The 19,695-nt window shown below is 35.1% G+C and overlaps 2 protein-coding genes across 2 annotated transcripts; both read left to right on the plus strand.

Annotated features, from left to right (window-relative positions):
- Positions 1-990: 990 nt before the first annotated feature.
- Positions 991-2,468, plus strand: LOC123654995 (transmembrane protein 138-like). Its single transcript, XM_045590845.1, has 4 exons — positions 991-1,171; positions 1,243-1,315; positions 1,390-1,561; positions 2,304-2,468. The coding sequence occupies exons 1-4, from the start codon at positions 1,044-1,046 to the stop codon at positions 2,408-2,410; spliced, it is 480 nt and encodes a 159-aa protein (XP_045446801.1). The 5' UTR covers positions 991-1,043; the 3' UTR covers positions 2,411-2,468.
- An 11,373-nt stretch (positions 2,469-13,841) lies between these two features.
- LOC123655152 lies at positions 13,842-16,778 on the plus strand. The gene is made up of 3 exons (XM_045590987.1): positions 13,842-13,853; positions 14,285-14,731; positions 16,190-16,778. The coding sequence occupies exons 1-3, from the start codon at positions 13,842-13,844 to the stop codon at positions 16,694-16,696; spliced, it is 966 nt and encodes a 321-aa protein (XP_045446943.1). The 3' UTR covers positions 16,697-16,778.
- The last annotated feature ends 2,917 nt before the right edge of the window (positions 16,779-19,695 follow it).

Consider the following 19,695-nt stretch of genomic DNA (forward strand, 5'->3'; position numbering starts at 1 on the left):
TTATACAATTATCATTAGAAATCATTATCATTTAAAGAATATTTCAGTAAATAATAGTGGTTCGTGTCTTTACCCTAACTTTTTTGCTACTATTTATTAATTTGTAACCAATAGGACATATATATATATAGATGCTTATAATGAGAAGTCTACGATTCATGTTTTCCTTTTTAGGATATACAACAATTCAAGTCATATTAGAATACATCGTAGAAAAAGCTCAGACATTTATGTTTTCAATTCGCGGCTTCAACTTGACAACTTTTCCGACTTTGTTATGAAAAACAGAAACAGGATAAGGATGTTGAAATTAAAACGCTTCTACAATGGGTTTTCAATTACTAAGACTCACACTTCCTTTTCCTGTCTCGACGGAAGTTCTATAAATAATGGTAAATAAGCATCTATGTAGACAAATCAGAATACTTACTTGTTAATAACGATAAAACATTTCAGTAATATAAATATCTGAATGATATTTCACTATTTATTTGTAGACGTCAACACATTTTCTGAGTTTTACTTGTAAAAACCTAATTTTATACCGCGAAAAGAAATGTCAAAATGTGTTTTGTTTTATTTTTCGATAATTGTAATAGTATGTACCAATATTTTTACTGTAAGTTATAAAATGAGTGATAAATTGGGAAAGAATTAACAAAAATGTATCTTATATTAGATTTCTTTCGTATAAACTTATAGGTTATTTTTTATATTTAAAGTTTGTATATTGGTACTGCTGATTGTAGAATAGTCAATGTCTATGACTGACTGGATACAAACGATTACTACCTATTGATATTTATGCTAACATTGTTAATGATATTATTTTATTGTTAAGTATTACACACTTTTAATATCATAAAATAATTTGTAATCGTCTACTGCATTTATTGCTTAATTATGTTGGTACTTCGCATTATTATTGACGTTTTTTGATCAGTGACGTAAATTACGCAAATGACGTCATAAACGGATGTCAACAGAATGTTTTGCTTTAAAATAAGTTTTATGTGTTTGTGATTTTAATTTTATAAACAAAAATGAAATTATCCACACCAAGATACACATTTTGCGTAGCTAGTCAACTTACTTTTATGTTTTGTGATCTTGTTTTTAATTGTGTTAGTTTATTTCCAAAAAGCCGCGATGGTTTGCTCGTTTTGTTTATGTAAGTAATACTGCATGAAATCAAAATAATTCAATTAAAATTTACTGTTTTTTAATAATTCAATAATTTAGATTTCAGGATTTGTTTCTTGTTCTCTCCGTCACGACGATGCTTATGACATTTTTCTCGACATACTTATTTCAAGTAAGTTACTTCTTGCACTTTTAAATATTTAATAGTCAACAAATATCTTAAAAACATTAAAGTATTATTTTAAGGCAGGTCTGGTAGAAGTGCTGATACGCAAGTTTCGCGCCGCAGGTTCTGTTATAATGGCATATGTGGTAGCCAGTGTAATTCTGCATGCCGTCTGGCTTCTAGAAAAGTGGAATGATCCTGAATCCATTTCTACGCCAATGCTCATTGTTCTGTTTACGTTACAGAGATGTTGTAAGTAATGTGACTCTTGAAAGTCTAATGTACTCACCATTTTATCTATATTTTAAATATTAATTTTTGAGTTTTCCAAATATTGTTAAAATTAACTATAGCTTCATCAGTCATCATCATCAGTTCAGCCTATCGCAGTCCACTGCTGGACATAGGCCACCACAAGTTCGAGCCAAAAATGGTGTGAACTCGTGTGTTTTCCCCATAGTCACCACGCTGGGCAGGCGGGTTGGTGATCGCAGGGCTGGCTTTGTCGCACTGAAGACGCTGCTGCCCGTTTTCGGCATGTGTATTTCAAAGCCATCAGTTGGATGGTTATCCTGCCATCGGTCGGCTTTTTAGGTTTTAAGGTGGTTGTAGAACTGTGTTATCCTTTAGTCGCCTCTTACGTCACCCATGGGAAGAGGGGGAGACTATAGCTTAACTTATACATATATTAGCAAATCAGTCCATCATTCTTAAGCTATATTATTTATTGAATAAGTTGAAAAATGTTATCTTATATTTCCTACAAAATTAGAATTTACATTCATAGATGAATGGGTATAAATATATGGTATGGCCTTTAAATAAATTTTATAATATTCATCAATGAATCATTTCTGTTTCTTAGATACAGTGAGAATCAGGGTATGATGGGGCTGAAACGTCTGTAAAGACAAGCTCAAAGAAAGAATAAGATAAAAAAATACCTTTTTTTCAATAGATGTAATTTTATTCTAAAGAATTAATAATCTTTCAGTATCACCATGGTATTACTTCTTCTACAAGCGAGCAGCTCTGAGAGTCAGCGACCCACGTTTCTATGAGGACATAGACTGGATCAATCAGCAACTGCAGTCACATTAAAATAGTTATATATATTTAAGGTTAAATAGTCATGAAAAATAAATCTAGTCAACATTGAGACTTAATTCTAATTTAAGCAGCTCCTTTGCAATACAGTTACTTATAATGTTATTGTAATGTTATAATTATTAATATCATTATAATATAATTATTATAAAATATTATTATAATGTTATTTATGACAAATATAAATTGAAAGAAATAATAGTACCTAATTATAATTTTTAAAGAATCTTCTAACTTTATTTTATTTTACTCATTGTACAACATTCCTTTGATTGCCGACCCCCAGAAGCTCTCCTTACTTACCATAGGGACATAACATTGCTTGAAAGCTGTAGTATTAGGCTCGATTCACATTACAGTGTTGATCTCAGTTCATTCTCGGTCTGATCTCGATCCGATATCTAGTCTTAAGCTGTTATCTTTTGTAAGGTATTTCCCCAATCGGGTTGCCCCAGACTAAGCGGGATATTCCCTGCTGTATACCTCGATGTACTACACCTAAGTACTATACCCAATCTAACTTTGCATAAATTGTCACGCTCTCTAAAAAACTGTGTAACTGAAAAGCAATTTAGACTGATATCTACAGTATTATGAAATTAAATATGCAAGTTACATTAAGTCTAACTATTTCGTTAAGATTATAATCATCCTACACAAATTGAAGTTATATCTGAGGAGCTATCGCCAAATAAAATAATAAATGTGTTTGCAGGCAAACGAAAATAAACCGACTTCAATTATATCGACAAGTAATAAACGTAGGTAGACGAAAAAATAGTCAAGTAAATACGCGTTATCAAAGATTACTCCAAAAGTTGTTATCAAATCTCGATGAAATTTAAATTGACCACATGATAAACATTGGCTTTAGCGATGAAATAAAAAATAATCAAAATCGGTACACACAGTAAAAAGTTATGCGGATTTTCTCGTTTCCCTCGATTTCTCTGGGATCCCATCATCAGATCCTGGTTTCTTTATCATGGTACCACACCAGGGGATATCTCCTTTCCAACAAAAAAAGAATTATCAAAATCGGTTTATAAACGACGATGTTATCCCCGAACATATATAAATATATATGTATATATACGATCGAATTGAGTAACCTCCTCCTTTTTGAAATCGGTTAAAAAATTTCTGTACTCATAAATTATCATACTCTATCATAATTGTATTGGTTACAGACACTAATTGACAACCTTGGTGTTTGCTATTGTTAGGGTTGAGAATAAAGATTAAAATAATATTAATAATTTCTAAAGCAGTCAATGACACTTGCCTGTATAGGTCTCATAGCTGTGATGCTGAAGTCGATCGTCTCTTCAGGCACGTCGACAGGAAAGCACAATATGTGTTACGTCGGTACTCCTGCGCGGAGGTGGTGATCCTGGGTGATTTTAATGCGCACGACGTTGGCTTGCTAGGTTCACGCACCACAGATCACGCAGGGAGAACCGTATACAACTTTGCCCATGCGTATGGTTTCTCTCAACTGGTGTCAGGTATTACCAGAATTTCTGATAGAGGAGGTCACACGCCTTCTCTGTTGGATCTTCTGCTGACCTGCCCGGAGGGTTACCGGGTGACTGTTGGTGCGTCGTTAGGTTCATCCGACCATTGCCTGGTGCTCACCGAGGTACCTGTAGTGCGTACCGGTCATTTCGCACTACCAAAAAAAGCTCGGGGTTGTGAACAGGGTGGGCCGGTACTTCACATCGGGACATCGGCTACTGCTTTATAGGCTCAGGTCCGTCACCATGTAGAGTATTCTAATAATCGCACCTTTGGGCAGGTACCAACTCCACCCTTTGACTGCATCCAACGCCGGGCAGGTCGCATTGTCAACGATCCTAAGCTTGCGGACAGCTTAGAACCTCTAAGTATAATGAGAGACGTTGGCTCCCTCCGTGTTTTTTACCGTCTGTACAACGGTGAGTGTTCTGAAGAATTGATTGATTGGTGCCGCCGTCACGCTTTTACCATCGCACTCTTCGTCGAAGGACTAAGTTTCATTGACACCACTTGGATGCATGGTTTGCAACCAATATGCGAGCTTCGCGCGCATTATTTTCGCGTACATGCAAGCTATGGAATTACCTTCCTCCTGAGGTTTTCCCTCAGCGCTATAATCTGGGGGTTTTCAAGCGCCGAGTGTACAGACATCTTTTCCCTAAAGGCCGGAAACGCACCCGCAACTCATCTTATGTTGCAGATGTCCATGGGCGTCGGTAGCTATAGCGATTCGACAATTTTTTTTTAATCGAAAGGTGGTGTGTGTCAATTGGTCCCATTTAAATTTATTTGAGATCTAACAACTACTTTTCGAGTTCTAATAATGCGTTTTTACTTGACGCTTTTTTCGTCGACCTACGTTGTATTATACCGCATAACTTTCTACTGGATGTACCAATTTTAATAATTCTTTTTTTGTTTGAAAGGGGATATCCCTAGTTTGGTACCATGATAAGAAACCAGGATCTGATGATGGGATCCTAGAGAAATCGAGGGAAACTCGAAAATCCGCAATAACTTTTCCCCGGTGTACCGATTTTGATAATTTTTAATTTAATCGAAAGCTGATGTTTATCATGTGGCACATATAAATTTTATCGAGATCTGATAACTACTTTTTGAGTAATCTTTGATAACGCGTAGTTACTTGACTATTTTTTTATCGATCTACGTTGTAGATATTACTCTTCAATGTAATTGAAGTCGGTTTTTTTTCGTTTGCGAGCAAACACAATTATTAATCAGTAGCCCATCTGGTAATCGCTTACTGCTTAGGTAACTTAATACGTGTATTTTTAGAAAAAGCCAACTAGAGATTTTAAAAAATCGCGTAGGTACCTAACGACGTAATATACTTACTTAGATATATACCTATGTGTCATAAAATAAAACTTGCACATAATTACACCTAGGCAGAGTCACGTGGATAATTAATTATTTCATAATCAGTCAATCCTAAGTATACATTTATTATGACAGGGATGTATTATTATACAATTATTTATTGTAGAACAGAAACAAATTTGATAATCATAATGAACGCAAACTATTTTGGGACAGCTTTGTAAGAACATAATTTTTATCAGTTTACATACGTAGTAGGTACCTACACGTAAAGAAGGCAATATTACTAAAATGTTTTATGGCAAATTAAAAAAAAGGTCTAGTCCGATTCTGTATTTCTTATCGACTAAGACAACCTCACATACCTATAATTATTTAACAAATACCTATATTATTTTAATTCTAATGCATTCTTGTTATTTATTGTGTCCTTGTTCCCATACACGTCGTTCCGTCTTTTCCCTTAGTGCAAATGAGTCCTTTGCACAACAGTGGACATTTAAAGGCTTCATAAAGCACATACCCATCCCGTTCCCGAATACTGACATTCTTAATTAAAACGGAATTTTAAAAATGTCTTCATCGAATTATACTCCAAGTAAAACAACAGAATTTTTTACCAAAATAAACAAAATATGGTCTATCGCCGGATTGTATAATTTGTGGATTATTGACGAATACAACAACAAAACTTTAAAGTTCATTCATAAAATGATAACTTTCTCTATTTATATTTTTATTTTCCTGGAATACTTGGCGTTATTCACACAGCCTCACTTAACGGAAAAACAATCGAAAGACTTACTTCTCTTCGTATTTTCGCATCCTATCATCATGTCTTATTATATAGGATTAGTATATAATAAGAAAAAAGTCAAAGACCTGCTAATAATGCTTAATGTAACATTAAAAGAAATATACAACGATCCTGACGTAGAAAAGCGAATGATCAGAAAAGCAACTATCTTCTCTATTACCTATGAACTTTTCATCTGCGTGTCAGTTTTTTCGTACGGATTCGACGGATTAATGCAAGTCTTACGAGCAGGTCATTGCCAAATAGTTATAGTTATTTGTTTTGTGATAAAAATTGCTTACCTTAATTTAATTATCTCCTTAAATTATCTATTTTATTAAAATTTAATCACATTATAATGCTTTTTAACCGACTTCCAAAAAAGGAGGAGGTTCTCAATTCGACTGTATTTTTTTTTTTTTTTTTTTTTTTATGTATGTTACATCAGAACTTTTGACTGGGTGGAGCGATTTCGACAAATTATCTTTTAATCGAAAGGTGGTGTGTGCCAATTGGTCCCATTTAAGTTTATTTGAGATCTAACAACTACTTTTCGAGCTATATCTAATAATGCGTTTTTACTTGACGCTTTTTTCGTCGACCTACGTTGTATTATACCGCATAACTTTCTACTGGATGTACCGATTTTGATAATTCTTTTTTTGTTGGAAAGGAGATATCCCTAGTTTAGTACCATGATAAGGAAACCAGGATCTGATGATGGGATCCCAGAGAAATCGAGGGAAACTCTCGAAAATCCGCAATAACTTTTTACTGGGTATACCGATTTTGATAATTTTTAATTTAATCAAAAGCTGATGTTTATTATGTGGTCACATTTAAATTTTATCGAGATCTGATAACTACTTTTTGAGTAATCTTTGATAATGCGTATTTACTTGACTATTTTTTCGTCGATCTACGTTGAATTACTTGTCGATGTAATTGAAGTCGGTTTTTTTTTCGTTTGCGAGCAAACACAATTATTTTGGTAACATTTGCTTTTTTCTTAATTGTGTATTAGTTACGGGTTGAATGCGAATATTCAACAAATAGTATACTTCGTTTTTAATAATAATTGTGTTTGCTTGCAAACGAAAAAAAACGACTTCAATTACATCGACAAGTAATACAACGTAGCTATAGACGAAAAAATAGTCAAGTAAATATGCATTATCAAAGATTACTCCAAAAGTTGTTATCTCGATGAAATTTAAATGTGACCACATGATAAACATCCGCTTTCGATTAAATTATGAATCATCAAAATCGGTACACCCAGTAAAAGTTATTGCTGATTTTCGAGGGTTTCCCTCGATTTCTCTGGAATCCCATCATCAGATCCTAGTTTCCTTATCATGGTAGGAACTTAGGATATCTCCTTTTAAACAAAAAAAAAAAAAAAAATTATCAAAATCGGTTCATAAACGACAAATTTATCCCCGAACATAAATAATATATAGATATATATACACGGCTGAATTGAGAAACCTCCTCCTTTTTTGAAGTCGGTTAACAAAAAAATCTATTCTTTTCTCAAAAATACTTCCAAAAATCTTTAAACTTTCGACTTTGGTTGTTTTTTTTTTTTTTTGCTTGCACAGCTCTTAGCATAGTTCACATCAAAATGAGACAGAAGTTGCCGTGCATCATAACCAACTTCTTTCCAGAAGATAGCTAGACCCGATTACTTTACTTGTATATAGGTACCTATATCGAATCTTTGTTATATTCAATAATTTAACATTCGATTACAGTTAGGTTAACTTACAATACCCAAGATACGAATCGGTCAAGTCAAACTATAATAATACGACAAATACTTTTTTATAGACGGTACGTTCGTAACTGTGGTCACGGTGTGGCCCGATGTCACAGATAAAAGCTCGCTAGCAAACATTGTACGTGTACTTATATATTTATTTTGGTGGATATTCGTGATACGAATCTCAGCTGTATCAGTATTGACGATTATGACGTCAATAGCTCTAAGTCACCAATACAGGAACATACAAAGCTACTTTCACAGTCTAAATGACTTATTCAAAGAAGATGCTGATGAGAATAGTCACAAAGATAGTGAGATCAAGTATCTGAAGGCGGTAAAAGTTGGTATTAAGCAACATTCCGTTACTCTGTGGTAAGTAGATCGAATGTAATGTGTAAAATACATATTTTATAAGTTGCTCATTCAAATAATTCTTTGTAATAGAAGAATGACGTTTATCAAAATATTCTTGAACATTTTTTATTTTAAAATTCGAATCTCGTTTTAGGTGTACCCAACAATGTCAAGAGACCGGCACCATAGTTGTTAGCGGTCAAATAATTATAAATGTGTCCGTTTTGTGTCTACTGATGTCGCAAATGGTGGTATGTTTATAGGATTAAGCTCATATACTACAGAGAATTTAATTTTTCGAATAAATCTGTAAATGCAATTTGCAGCGGACAGAACGTACGCTCGAGAACGCGTTAGCAATAATGTGCACAATCATTGCCGTCCTTGGGGGTACTGGGATGTTCATGTTAAACACCGGAGATATAACTATTGAAGTAAGTATCGTACCTGTAATTATAGATATGCTATACCCCATGTCATGTCAATAGGTCCGAAATATAATTCGACAATGGTCGTGCTAATACTCTCCGTAGGGCAAAGGTCTCTTCATGAAAGAGAAGATTGAACCTAACTCCGCTGCACTACAGCCTATGGTTTGGTATTATAATAATTTGTAGCCCATAAGTAACAATCCCTATCAAGTTTAACTGAGGTAGGGCACAGCAGGAATTTCCTGCTCAAAATATGGAGCAGCTCGACTGGGGTAGTACCTCGACCTTACAGAAGACCACACCTAAATAATATTGCTTTCAAGCAGTATTGTGTTCCTGTTGGTGAGTAAGGTGACCAGAGCTCCTGGGGGGATTGGGGATTGGGTCGGCAACGCGCTTGCGATGCTTCTGGTGTTGCAGGCGTCTATAAGTTACGGTATTCGCTTACCATCAGGTGAGCCGTACGCTTGTTTGCCGACCTAGTGACATCAAAAAAAAGCATCTATGATAATTATCGAATACATGTTTTCATCGTTAAGGTTACTTTACTATAATGTCTTTTGGATTTTCATCTTTTATTTGATTAACTTTAATGCTTGGAATCGTATATTATTCTGACAGGCGGCGCTTGTCCCTACCGCCATGTATTCGTCCGGTTGGCAAAATTGTAGGAATGCAGCATCAGCACAAGCTAGGAGAATGCTCGTCTTGGCCATGATGCAAGGACAGGTGAGGGAGTGTACTGGTTGTACCTAATGTATAACTGTTGACAGTAAACACATAGGTACTAAATTCAATTATGCTGTGATATAATAAAGTCGAAATGTTCGAAATGAAAAGTTATTTTTGTTTTGGATAGTCAATTTACAGAGGAAGCATATAAGAGGTTGTATTATTTATACATTAAAAAAAATATGCAAAAAAATACAAATTAACGCTAGGAAAACATAGAGTATGAAAAATAATTTACCTATATCATTTCAGAGACACGTTGCTTTACGAAGCTTTGGAATTGTCGAGATTTCGTACGAATCATTTGTATCGGTAAGTAAAAATCATAATTGAATCGATTAACCGAAGCGGAGACACTTAAAAATCTTAAAATTAATTAAAAAAAAATAAACACTATCGGCAGCTGTTGATGGATTAAACTTATTTAAGACATAAATTTTTTAGTTAATGATACAACTTTTTTGAATATTATCGCGGTTTTTTAGGTTTTTTACATGTCCGACACTTTAGATTCTTACGGAAAGACTCTTGTGACCATGGTTGCAGTAATGTATCTGTAACGTCGGGTATGTAAAAAACCTAATAAACCGCGATAAAATCGCAAAAAAAAGGTGTTTCATTATAATGAGTGAAATTCGCGTATACATTAGAAAACAATTCTTATTTAATTTTTGCCTAATAACTTTGCATAATGAATTGTAAAATATTTTTAGTTATTTTTTTTTTACGTTTCTTCAAACGCTTAATATTAGTAAGTAACTAATTCAGTCGGTTAAAAATATAAACTTTAACATTTTTTTTTTTTTTTTTAGATTGTGAAGTCCTCCTACTCGATATTTTCTCTTCTGTATTAAGCGCACACAACGCCGCCGGAACGGGATTTTACCATTTTTTTGTATTTATTTTTCGAAGCGCGATATTTCGGCATTAAATACGAATGTCTTGTTCACGAGTTCCGCAAAATAAAAATAAAAACACCGTAAATATTCTGTTTTAATTAATTTCATTAATAAATTAAGAGTTTAATAATTAATAAGATAATTAATGTGCTAAGTAAAACACGATGATTATTTTTTTTAGTGAATTACGAATAAAGAATGCTTATAAGTTACGCTTCAAATGTTTTATTTTATCTAAAACCAGTTTTTATGAAGGATTATTTTATTTCAGTTTCAGTGCATTCAAAGTTTTTGTTATTTAGACATGAGCGGGACTTTAGACCAAGGGGAAAGATGTATGAACTTAAATAGATGTACTTACAGTTCTTTTCGGATACCATAAATAATACTTACTTAAAAATGTAACATACCCTACTACCTACTCCTACTACACATGAGTTCCGAAAACGATTTTCAAATTGTCCAAACTACTTGGCAACATTGGGGGTCGTATGGATGCAAGTTCGACCAATCAGCGGCTTTCGCAATGACTGTTGTCATACCCGTTCAAAAATTTAAAATTTTGAATCTGCTCCTCGAATCGTTAATATAGTTTATGTAATTTCAAAAATTGTTTAAAACCGCTAATATAGTCTTAAAAGCGCACAAGTTTATTTTTTTAAACCCAGTATCTAACATAAACTGGTCCTTCGAGCCGGATCAATTCGAAAACGAATAAACCAGCGGCAGCGATCGGAAAAACACGCAAGTCTGGGAGCAGTCATCCAAGTCCATAGCAGCTTATGCAGTAAGAGGAGAAGCCAAGGGGTAGTCGTTGGAATAATCAATCCTGAAGGAAGCTAGTTTGGTATCTGAAAACGCGCAAATAGTAATTACTAGTCAACTAATACCAGCCGTGCGTCTTCAACTACTTCGCATCTCATTTAAAAACCTCAATACTGTAAGTACCCCCTTTTGTCGCTTTCCACTAAAATGATTGAGCCAGGTCATGATACTTTAGCACCTAAATCTCGCGATAATTCTCCGTATAGACAAAGTGATACCAGTCTAGTAAAAGACCTTATTAAAAAACGCAGTATACTCAAAGGCAGGTTAACTAGATTTGCGAATTATGTAAGTAATTTAAAAAACGAAACTATCTGTAGTACAAAACAAATAGATTTAAAGTTGCGTATTCAAGGAGCTTGTACTATGTTCGGTGAATTTAATAATATACAAACCAAGCTAGAAGAATCTGTATCCGATATTGATGATCAATTAACACAGCGAGAGCTGTTTGAGAGCAGCTATTATAATGCAATCTCTGAAGCTGAATATTTGTTAAGCTTATGTAAGGACACTGACACTTTAAATCCATCCGCACAAAAGCCAACTATTAAATTACCTGTCATATCCTTACCTATATTTGATGGTTCAATTGGGAATTGGTTACAGTTTAGAGATAGTTACATAAGTCTTGTACATAACTCCAGTGAAATAAGCGACATTGAAAAATTTCATTACTTAAAATCATCACTAAAGGGTAGTGCAGAATTAGTTATAAACTCGGTGGAATTTTCGGCAAGTAATTACCTAATTGCTTGGGAATTGCTTCAAACTCGTTTCAACAACCAAAGATTACTTGTTCAAAATCATGTAAAAGCATTATTTACTATGAATAGTATCAGCAAGGAGTCACATATTCAGATACGCAATTTAATAGACACAGTTTTAAAGAATATACGCGCTTTATCAAACCTTAATGAACCCGTGGAATATTGGGATACTTTACTCATATATTTAATTGTTTCTAAATTAGACCCCAGCACGGAACGTGAGTGGGAGCAACATAAAGGTACGCTATGCTCAAAAAATGATAACTCCTCGACATCTTTAAAACTTGATAGCCTAATGAAGTTCCTTACTGACCGGGCTGATATGTTAGAAACATTGCAATTATCTCACAGCAAACAAAATCATAATTTTAAAAAACTTAGCAATCAAAATTCAATTAAAGTTCACTGCAATGTTTCCACAAATAAGCCGAAGGAACGTCAACTATATAATAATACTAAAAAGCGCTGTTTGTTGTGTAACGCAAGTCATCCACTGTACGCTTGTCAAACATTTCTCGATTATAACTTAGAAACAAAACTTAAATTCATTAATGATAAAAAACTATGCATAAATTGTTTACGTTTAGGCCACACAGTAAGCGATTGTCGGTTTGGACCGTGCCGTAGATGTAATCAGAAACACAATTCGTTAGTGCATCCCGATAATAATTATTATAATATTAATACAACATTCACAAGTCATGCGGGTAATGCCACTGAGGTGAGTGATGGTCGCGTACTGTCAGTGCCGCCTGCGGCGCCCGAGACAGTCAGAGCGACCGCACCCGCGCCCTCGGCCGCCTCCCCGTTCACACCTTACTCGTCAACACACGCATCTAGTATTAATGCAAATAATGCACACCTCGATACTAACTGTGTTCATTCGGCCAATTTAAAACCGGTATTATTGTCAACCGCTCTAATACTAATAACGGACAACTTAAATAAGTTACATGTAGTTCGCGCCCTTCTGGACAATGGATCAGAAAGATGTTTTATTACGAAATCATTATGCGATTTATTACACATTAATGTTATACAGTCCACGTTCGAAATACGAGGTGTTGGTAACTCTGTCACAAAATCAACGCAAATATGTGACATTGAAATCGTATCGACGACCAACACTTATAAAACACAATTACAATGTTTTGTTTTGCCAAACATTACTTCAGCCATACCTGCGATGCCACTACAATACACGCAATTTAATATACCTGATTACATTCAATTAGCAGATCCGCAATTCTATAAAACTAGTAATATTGATATTTTAATAGGAGCTGATAAGTTTTGGGATTTAATAAAAACAGATAAAATTAAATTACCGAATGGACCTTTCTTATTAGACACAGAGTTAGGGTGGATTATTTCTGGGCCTATTTTTTCTATTTCACGCGATAAAGGGTATGGAATTCAATGTAATTTTTCGGATGCGATTGATACTCAGTTACGACAGTTCTGGGAACTAGAAGAAACGTTTGCGCCTCAGGATACGCACAGTGAGGATGAACGTGCTTGCGAACAACATTTCGTTAATAATACTACGCGCACGATTGACGGAAGGTTCGTTGTACGTATTCCTTTCAAAATTTCACCCGATAAATTAGGCGAGACATATTCGCAAGCGGAACGAAGGTTTTTAGCTCTCGAGAAACGCTTAGTACGTAATCCGGAGTATAAAAAACTTTACTGCGATTTTATTCACGAGTACATACGCTTGGGTCATATGAAACTAGCTGATAACTACGGAAAACCTCATTATATAATGCCGCATCACGGTGTACTCCGCGAGCATAGCACGACTACAAAACTGCGAGTGGTGTTCGACGGCAGTGCAAAGTCCAGCACGGGTAGTTCATTGAATGACCTCCAAATGATCGGTCCACCGATACAGGGCGATCTCATTGCTATATCGTTACGATTTAGGCAGCACAAGTACACAGCTTGTGCTGATGTTGAAAAAATGTTTCGCCAGTGCTTAATTCATGAGGATCAACGTGACCTTCAATTGATCTTGTGGCGGGACGACCCGTCAGAACCTATTCGCGTTTATAAACTTTGTACTGTAACGTACGGAACCGCGTCCGCTCCGTTTTTGAGTTGTCGATGTCTCAAGCAATTGGCAGTTGAGAGTACTGATCCGGATGTCACTAGAATTATCAGCAACGATTTTTACGTCGACGACTTGTTAACGACGCACGATGACAAAAATCAATTACTAAAGTTTTGTCAAAATGTGTCTAGTCACTTACTATCGGGTGGTTTTCCGCTACGCAAGTGGATGTTTAATTTTAATTTAGATGAAGTCGAAAACGGAGTATGCGAATTATCTAAAGAATTATCATTAGGTAATAATGTCCACGCTAAAACATTAGGATTAGGTTGGTTTCACATTAGTGACGAATTTCATTTTAACACAAATTATGAGATTGACAGTAAAATTATTACAAAACGATACATTTTATCAAAGATTAGTCAGATTTATGACCCCTTGGGATTGTTAAGTTGTACGGTGATTATAATTAAAATTTTACTACAAAAATTATGGCTATTGAAAATAGGTTTTGACGATGTCGTTCCCGCTGACGTCTCACGGATTTGGGACCGTTTCGCGACTTCTCTGCTTATGCTCAAAGATATACGCGTGCCGCGTCACGTTGTAGGTACCAACCCCGCGTGCATCGAACTGCACATATTCTGTGACGCTTCGTCTGTCGCGTACGGGACTTGTGTATTTGTGCGCACCATAAATCATGACTCATCGGTAACCGTACGATTGTATTGTTCTAAAGGAAAGGTTGCGCCTCTAAAGCCGGTAAGCATCCCGAGATTGGAACTTTGTGGCGCTTTACTGGGTGCTAGGCTTTATAATAAAATCCGCGAATCAATAAACTGTCAGTTCGATAACGTTACTTTCTGGTGTGACTCCACCATAGTATTGGGATGGCTGCGCATGTCTCCTAATCTATTGAAAACCTTTGTTCAAAACCGAGTATCTGAGATTCACGAGCTCACTGAAACGTTGAGATGGCGTCATGTTAGCGGCAAGGAAAATCCAGCAGACTTAGTATCCCGCGGTGTCGGACTGGAAGACCTCAAAAATTGTGTTATGTGGTGGGAGGGATCACCGTTTCTTCATGACCCTGCATTTGATTGCAGTCAGTCACATGACGAACAAGTAGATATTTCTTGTTTACCTGAAATCAAATCTAAACCTATTAATTCTTTAGTCAGCTCGTCAGAAATTTCATTATTCCCATTTAAAAGATTTTCACAATTTAATCGTATGAAGCGGACTTGTGCATACGTATTGCGTTTTATACACAATATACGCTATAAAAATAATATTCGTCAGGGCTCTCTTACTGTTGATGAGTTACAAAGTGCTAATGAGACTTTGGTAAAACTGGCACAATTAGAAACATTCGCAGATGAATATAGATTACTTTCTTGTAATAAAAAACTAAAATTAAAACACAATTTTAACAATTTAAATATATTTATGGGAGATGATAAAATATTACGAGTAGGGGGGAGAATTAAGCAATCTTTATTATTTAACTTTGACAAAAAACATCCGATGTTAATATCTTGTAAACATTGGTTTGCAGTGTTGTTATTTCGTTACGAACATAAAATTCTACATCATGCCGGGCCACAAGCCCTATTATATAATATACGCGAATCTTATTGGCCTATTGGAGGTAGGAATCTTGCAAGGCGCACGGTCCACGGCTGCGTCACCTGTACCATACTGTCAGGTAAATCGTTCTCCCCTATTATGGGTAATTTACCACCAGAACGAATTACACCCACCTTTCCATTTAATCAGTGTGGTGTTGACTACGCTGGACCAATGCTCATATTGAACCATAAGGGTAGGGGCTCTAAGATAACAAAGAGTTACGTATGTTTGTTTGTTTGTTTCGTAACTCGCGCGGTGCATTTAGAACTAGTCAGTGACCTGTCTTCGGATTCTTATTTGCTTGCTTTGAAGCGTTTTATTGCTAGGCGAGGTAAACCTTATCAGATATTATCCGATAATGGTCGAAACTTTGTCGGAGCTGCTAATGAGTTCAAAAACGTCTTAAAAAGGAGTTCAAATGATATAATTGAATACGCAACTAGTCAAAATATTAAATTCTCCTTTATCCCAGCGTATGCGGCTCATTTTGGTGGATTGTGGGAAAGTGGCATAAAATCTTGTAAGCATCATTTGCTGCGAGTGGTTGGAAACGCACGCCTAACTTTTGAAGAGTATGCCACGGTACTGTCACAGATTGAAGCTATATTGAATTCCCGACCTATTAGTCCCTTGTCTACCAATCCCACTGACTTTTTGCCACTGACTCCTGCTCACTTTCTGGTTGGACGTGCCTTGACAGCTCCTGTAGCAGAACCACTGGCTGAAGTTCCGGTTCACCGGCTTACACGCTATCAACACCTAGAGCAAATCAGGCAACATTTTTGGAACCGATGGAGCAAAGAATATATCTCCGAATTGCAAATTAGGACCAAATGGAAGCACCATAAGGCTGACCTACAACCTAACACCATGGTCGTCATCAAAGACGACAATACTCATCCATTAAAATGGAGCTTAGGACGAATAATATCCACCAAACCAGGAAAAGATGGAATATCCAGAGTCGCAGATATCCAAACCTGTGCAGGAATCATAAGACGTACATTTCCTCGAATATGTCCTCTGTTCTATGAAGACTCAGAAGAGAGAACGTTGGATGCCAGTGCTTCCAAGGCCGGGGGCATGTCCAAACTACTTGGCAACATTGGGGGTCGTATGGATGCAAGTTCGACCAATCAGCGGCTTTCGCAATGACTGTTGTCATACCCGTTCAAAAATTTAAAATTTTGAATCTGCTCCTCGAATCGTTAATATAGTTTATGTAATTTCAAAAATTGTTTAAAACCGCTAATATAGTCTTAAAAGCGCATAAGTTTATTTTTTTAAACCCAGTATCTAACACAAATTTCCAGAAAATAAAGTTTTACGTAACCATTATATATACCCTACCATTACCTTTGTATTGAATTGTTAAATCATATTAATCGGTTTCAGATTCATTTATCTAATGGCAAAGATGCGGGTTTAGCAGTGCTGTATTTGCAATGAAATTAAAAAAATAATAATTAATTTATGAAATGGTCTCTCAGCTGGATTGCAAGACAATGCGATTTGACATCTTTCGATTATTTCCTTTGAGGCTACGTGAAGTCAATCATTTAAAGTTATAAACCAGAAAGAATTTACGCGACGGTAGTCAGTAATTTTCATGTTATCTGTGACATGAGCTAAACTTGAAAAAGTGGTCCAAAAATTGATATCCACTAGCTTCGTAAAGAAGCAACGGCGGTCATATGCCCGAAATTGAAACCTTATTACCATATATTGGATGACTCGAATAAAAAATCAGAATTAATTTTTTAATGTTATTTTTTACAATTTTAATCTCTATCGGGCTTACAATCTTAAGAGAAAAAAAAAACACTTTTTAATTTCAATATACTGAATTAAATCCTTTAGAGTTTCATCGAAAGTGTGAGGATGTCAACGTAATTAAACACTAAGTATTCGTTAATCATGTGTAAAGTAAAGATGGGCAACCAATTATTTCATAATTAAGACAATTAAGTAATTAACTAATTATCCCGGGACGGCTGTGATTTCATGACAATTTCTATAAATTGACCGTTATTAATGTTATTATTGTAGACAGAGAGGTAGTAAAATTATATTGAGGAGATTATATTAAATTTAACCTTTCTTTAATTGGGTTGCCGGGAAGAAATGGCTAAATAGTCATGAGTCCGCCCATTGTACTTCACAGTCTGTAAATGTTTTTAAATCTGTCTAATGTTTAAAAGGTAGTTATGCAATAAATTATAAGTAAATAAATAAATAAAATTTATCTTCTGATTAAGGTAGACGTTCGCAACACCAACAGCGTCGCAAGCGCGATGCTGACCTTACTCCTGACTCAATCTAGGAACTCTGGTGGCTACCTTACTCACAACAAGAAAACAATATTACTTGAGCACTACTACTACAACTACTAGTTTCTCAAACGGACTGCTCCAAATTTTCTGTGATTCAATGAAAAGAGAAAAAGTAGGGAATAATAAAAAATAAGTTAATTTAAAGTACTGAACTTTCCCCATTATGAAATATTGTGAAGTACGTTTCTGTACTTTTCAATTAAGTTGTTAGTATATAACACGAATTTTCATTAAAATCTTTTTAGCTTTTCGTGGTAAATAGGAAATCGTTGTTACTCTCAAAAATGTCTGTTACTGAACTGAGCTACGTCCCAAATAGAACAATAGCTTGTTTTTCTGCCCTAAATAAAATTTGGTCGATCATCGGTTTGCCTAATTTATGGTTAATTGATCGAAACGACAAAAAAATATTAAAATATTTTCATATAATTGTAACAATGTTCCTTTACGTACTCGTTTCTTTACAATTCGGTTCATTTTTCACTCAGCACCATTTAACAGACAAACAAAAAAGTAACCGAGCAATATTTAACTTTGCTCATCCAATACTATTGATTGATGATATAAACTTAAAACGCCATAAGACAGGAATAAAAAATATACTAATGACGTTATGTATTACACTTAAGAATGTCCACAACGACCCTGATGTAGAATCGCAAATGATCAGGAAAGGGGCTATCTACTCTGTATTTTTTTTACTTTCCATCGTTGGAATGGTATTCTTGTATGGATTCGAAGGGTTAATGCTAGTCATAGATTCAGGTTATTATGTTAATCAAAATTTAACAAACTATTTTCTATTAATATTTTATGTCAGCGAAAATAATGTAAAACACACACTTAAATTTTACTATTTTAATACTATATATATTGTCAGGTGGATCATTCACAACAGTAATCACAGCATGGCCTGATGTTGAAGATAAAAGCGTACAAGCAAGTGTTTTCCGCGTAATTATTTACGTAGCCTGGTTGCTTTTTATGTCACGTGTTGCAGCGTCGCGCATATTATTAATAATGACGACTGTACTTCTCAGCCATCAGTACAAGAACTTACGAAGCTACTACAACAGTCTTGACAACATATTCCAAGCTGATACTGTTGGTACAAGTCACAAAGAAAAAGAGTTGAAGTACGTACAAGCGCTAAAAGTTGGATTTAAATTACATTCGGATACACTATGGTAAGAAACTTACATTTTACTATTACTATTTCGATCTCGACAAATATTTGTACTGTTGTTAATGCCTCATCCCCCAATCTAACAATTACAAAGTATTATAACTAAGAACTAGTATGCAGTAAGCTTTTTCTTTTATTTTATATTATTTTGTATAATTGTGTTTGCTCGCAAACGAAAAAAAACTGACGTTAATTACATCGACGAGTAATACAACGTAGATCGACGAAAAAATAGTCAAGTAACTACGCGTTATCAAAGATTACTCAAAAAGTGGTTATCAGATCTCGATAAAATTTATATGTGACCACATGATAAACATCAGCTTTTGATTAAATCAAAAATTATTAAAATCGGTACACCCAGTAAAAAGTTATTGCAAATTTTCGAGAGTTTCCCTCGATTTCTCTGGGATCCCATGATCAGATCCTGGTTTCCTTATCATGGTACCAAACTAGGGATATCCTCTTTCTAACAAAAAAAGAATTATCAAAATCGGTACATCTAGTAGAAAGTTATGCGGTATAATACAACGTAGGTCGACGAAAAAAGCGTCAAGTAAAAATGCATTATTAGATATAACTCGAAAAGTAGTTGTTAGATCTCAAATAAATTTAAATGGGACCAATTGACACAC

This window comes from Melitaea cinxia, chromosome 7 (genome assembly GCF_905220565.1).
Source record: "Melitaea cinxia chromosome 7, ilMelCinx1.1, whole genome shotgun sequence".
NCBI classification, from domain to species: domain Eukaryota; kingdom Metazoa; phylum Arthropoda; class Insecta; order Lepidoptera; family Nymphalidae; genus Melitaea; species Melitaea cinxia.

What these genes read in the sequence shown, in the direction of transcription:
- LOC123654995 (XM_045590845.1), top strand. Translation starts at nt 1,044, where the DNA reads ATGAAATTATCCACACCAAGATACACATTTTGCGTAGCTAGTCAACTT. An exon ending in GGTTTGCTCGTTTTGTTTAT is followed by an intron (nt 1,172 to 1,242) that starts GTAAGTAATACT and finishes TCAATAATTTAG; the next exon opens with ATTTCAGGATTTGTTTCTTG. An exon ending in GTTTACGTTACAGAGATGTT is followed by an intron (nt 1,562 to 2,303) that starts GTAAGTAATGTG and finishes ATAATCTTTCAG; the next exon opens with TATCACCATGGTATTACTTC.
- LOC123655152 (XM_045590987.1), top strand. An exon ending in GTGCTAGGCTTTATAATAAA is followed by an intron (nt 14,732 to 16,189) that starts ATCCGCGAATCA and finishes ACCAATCCCACT; the next exon opens with GACTTTTTGCCACTGACTCC.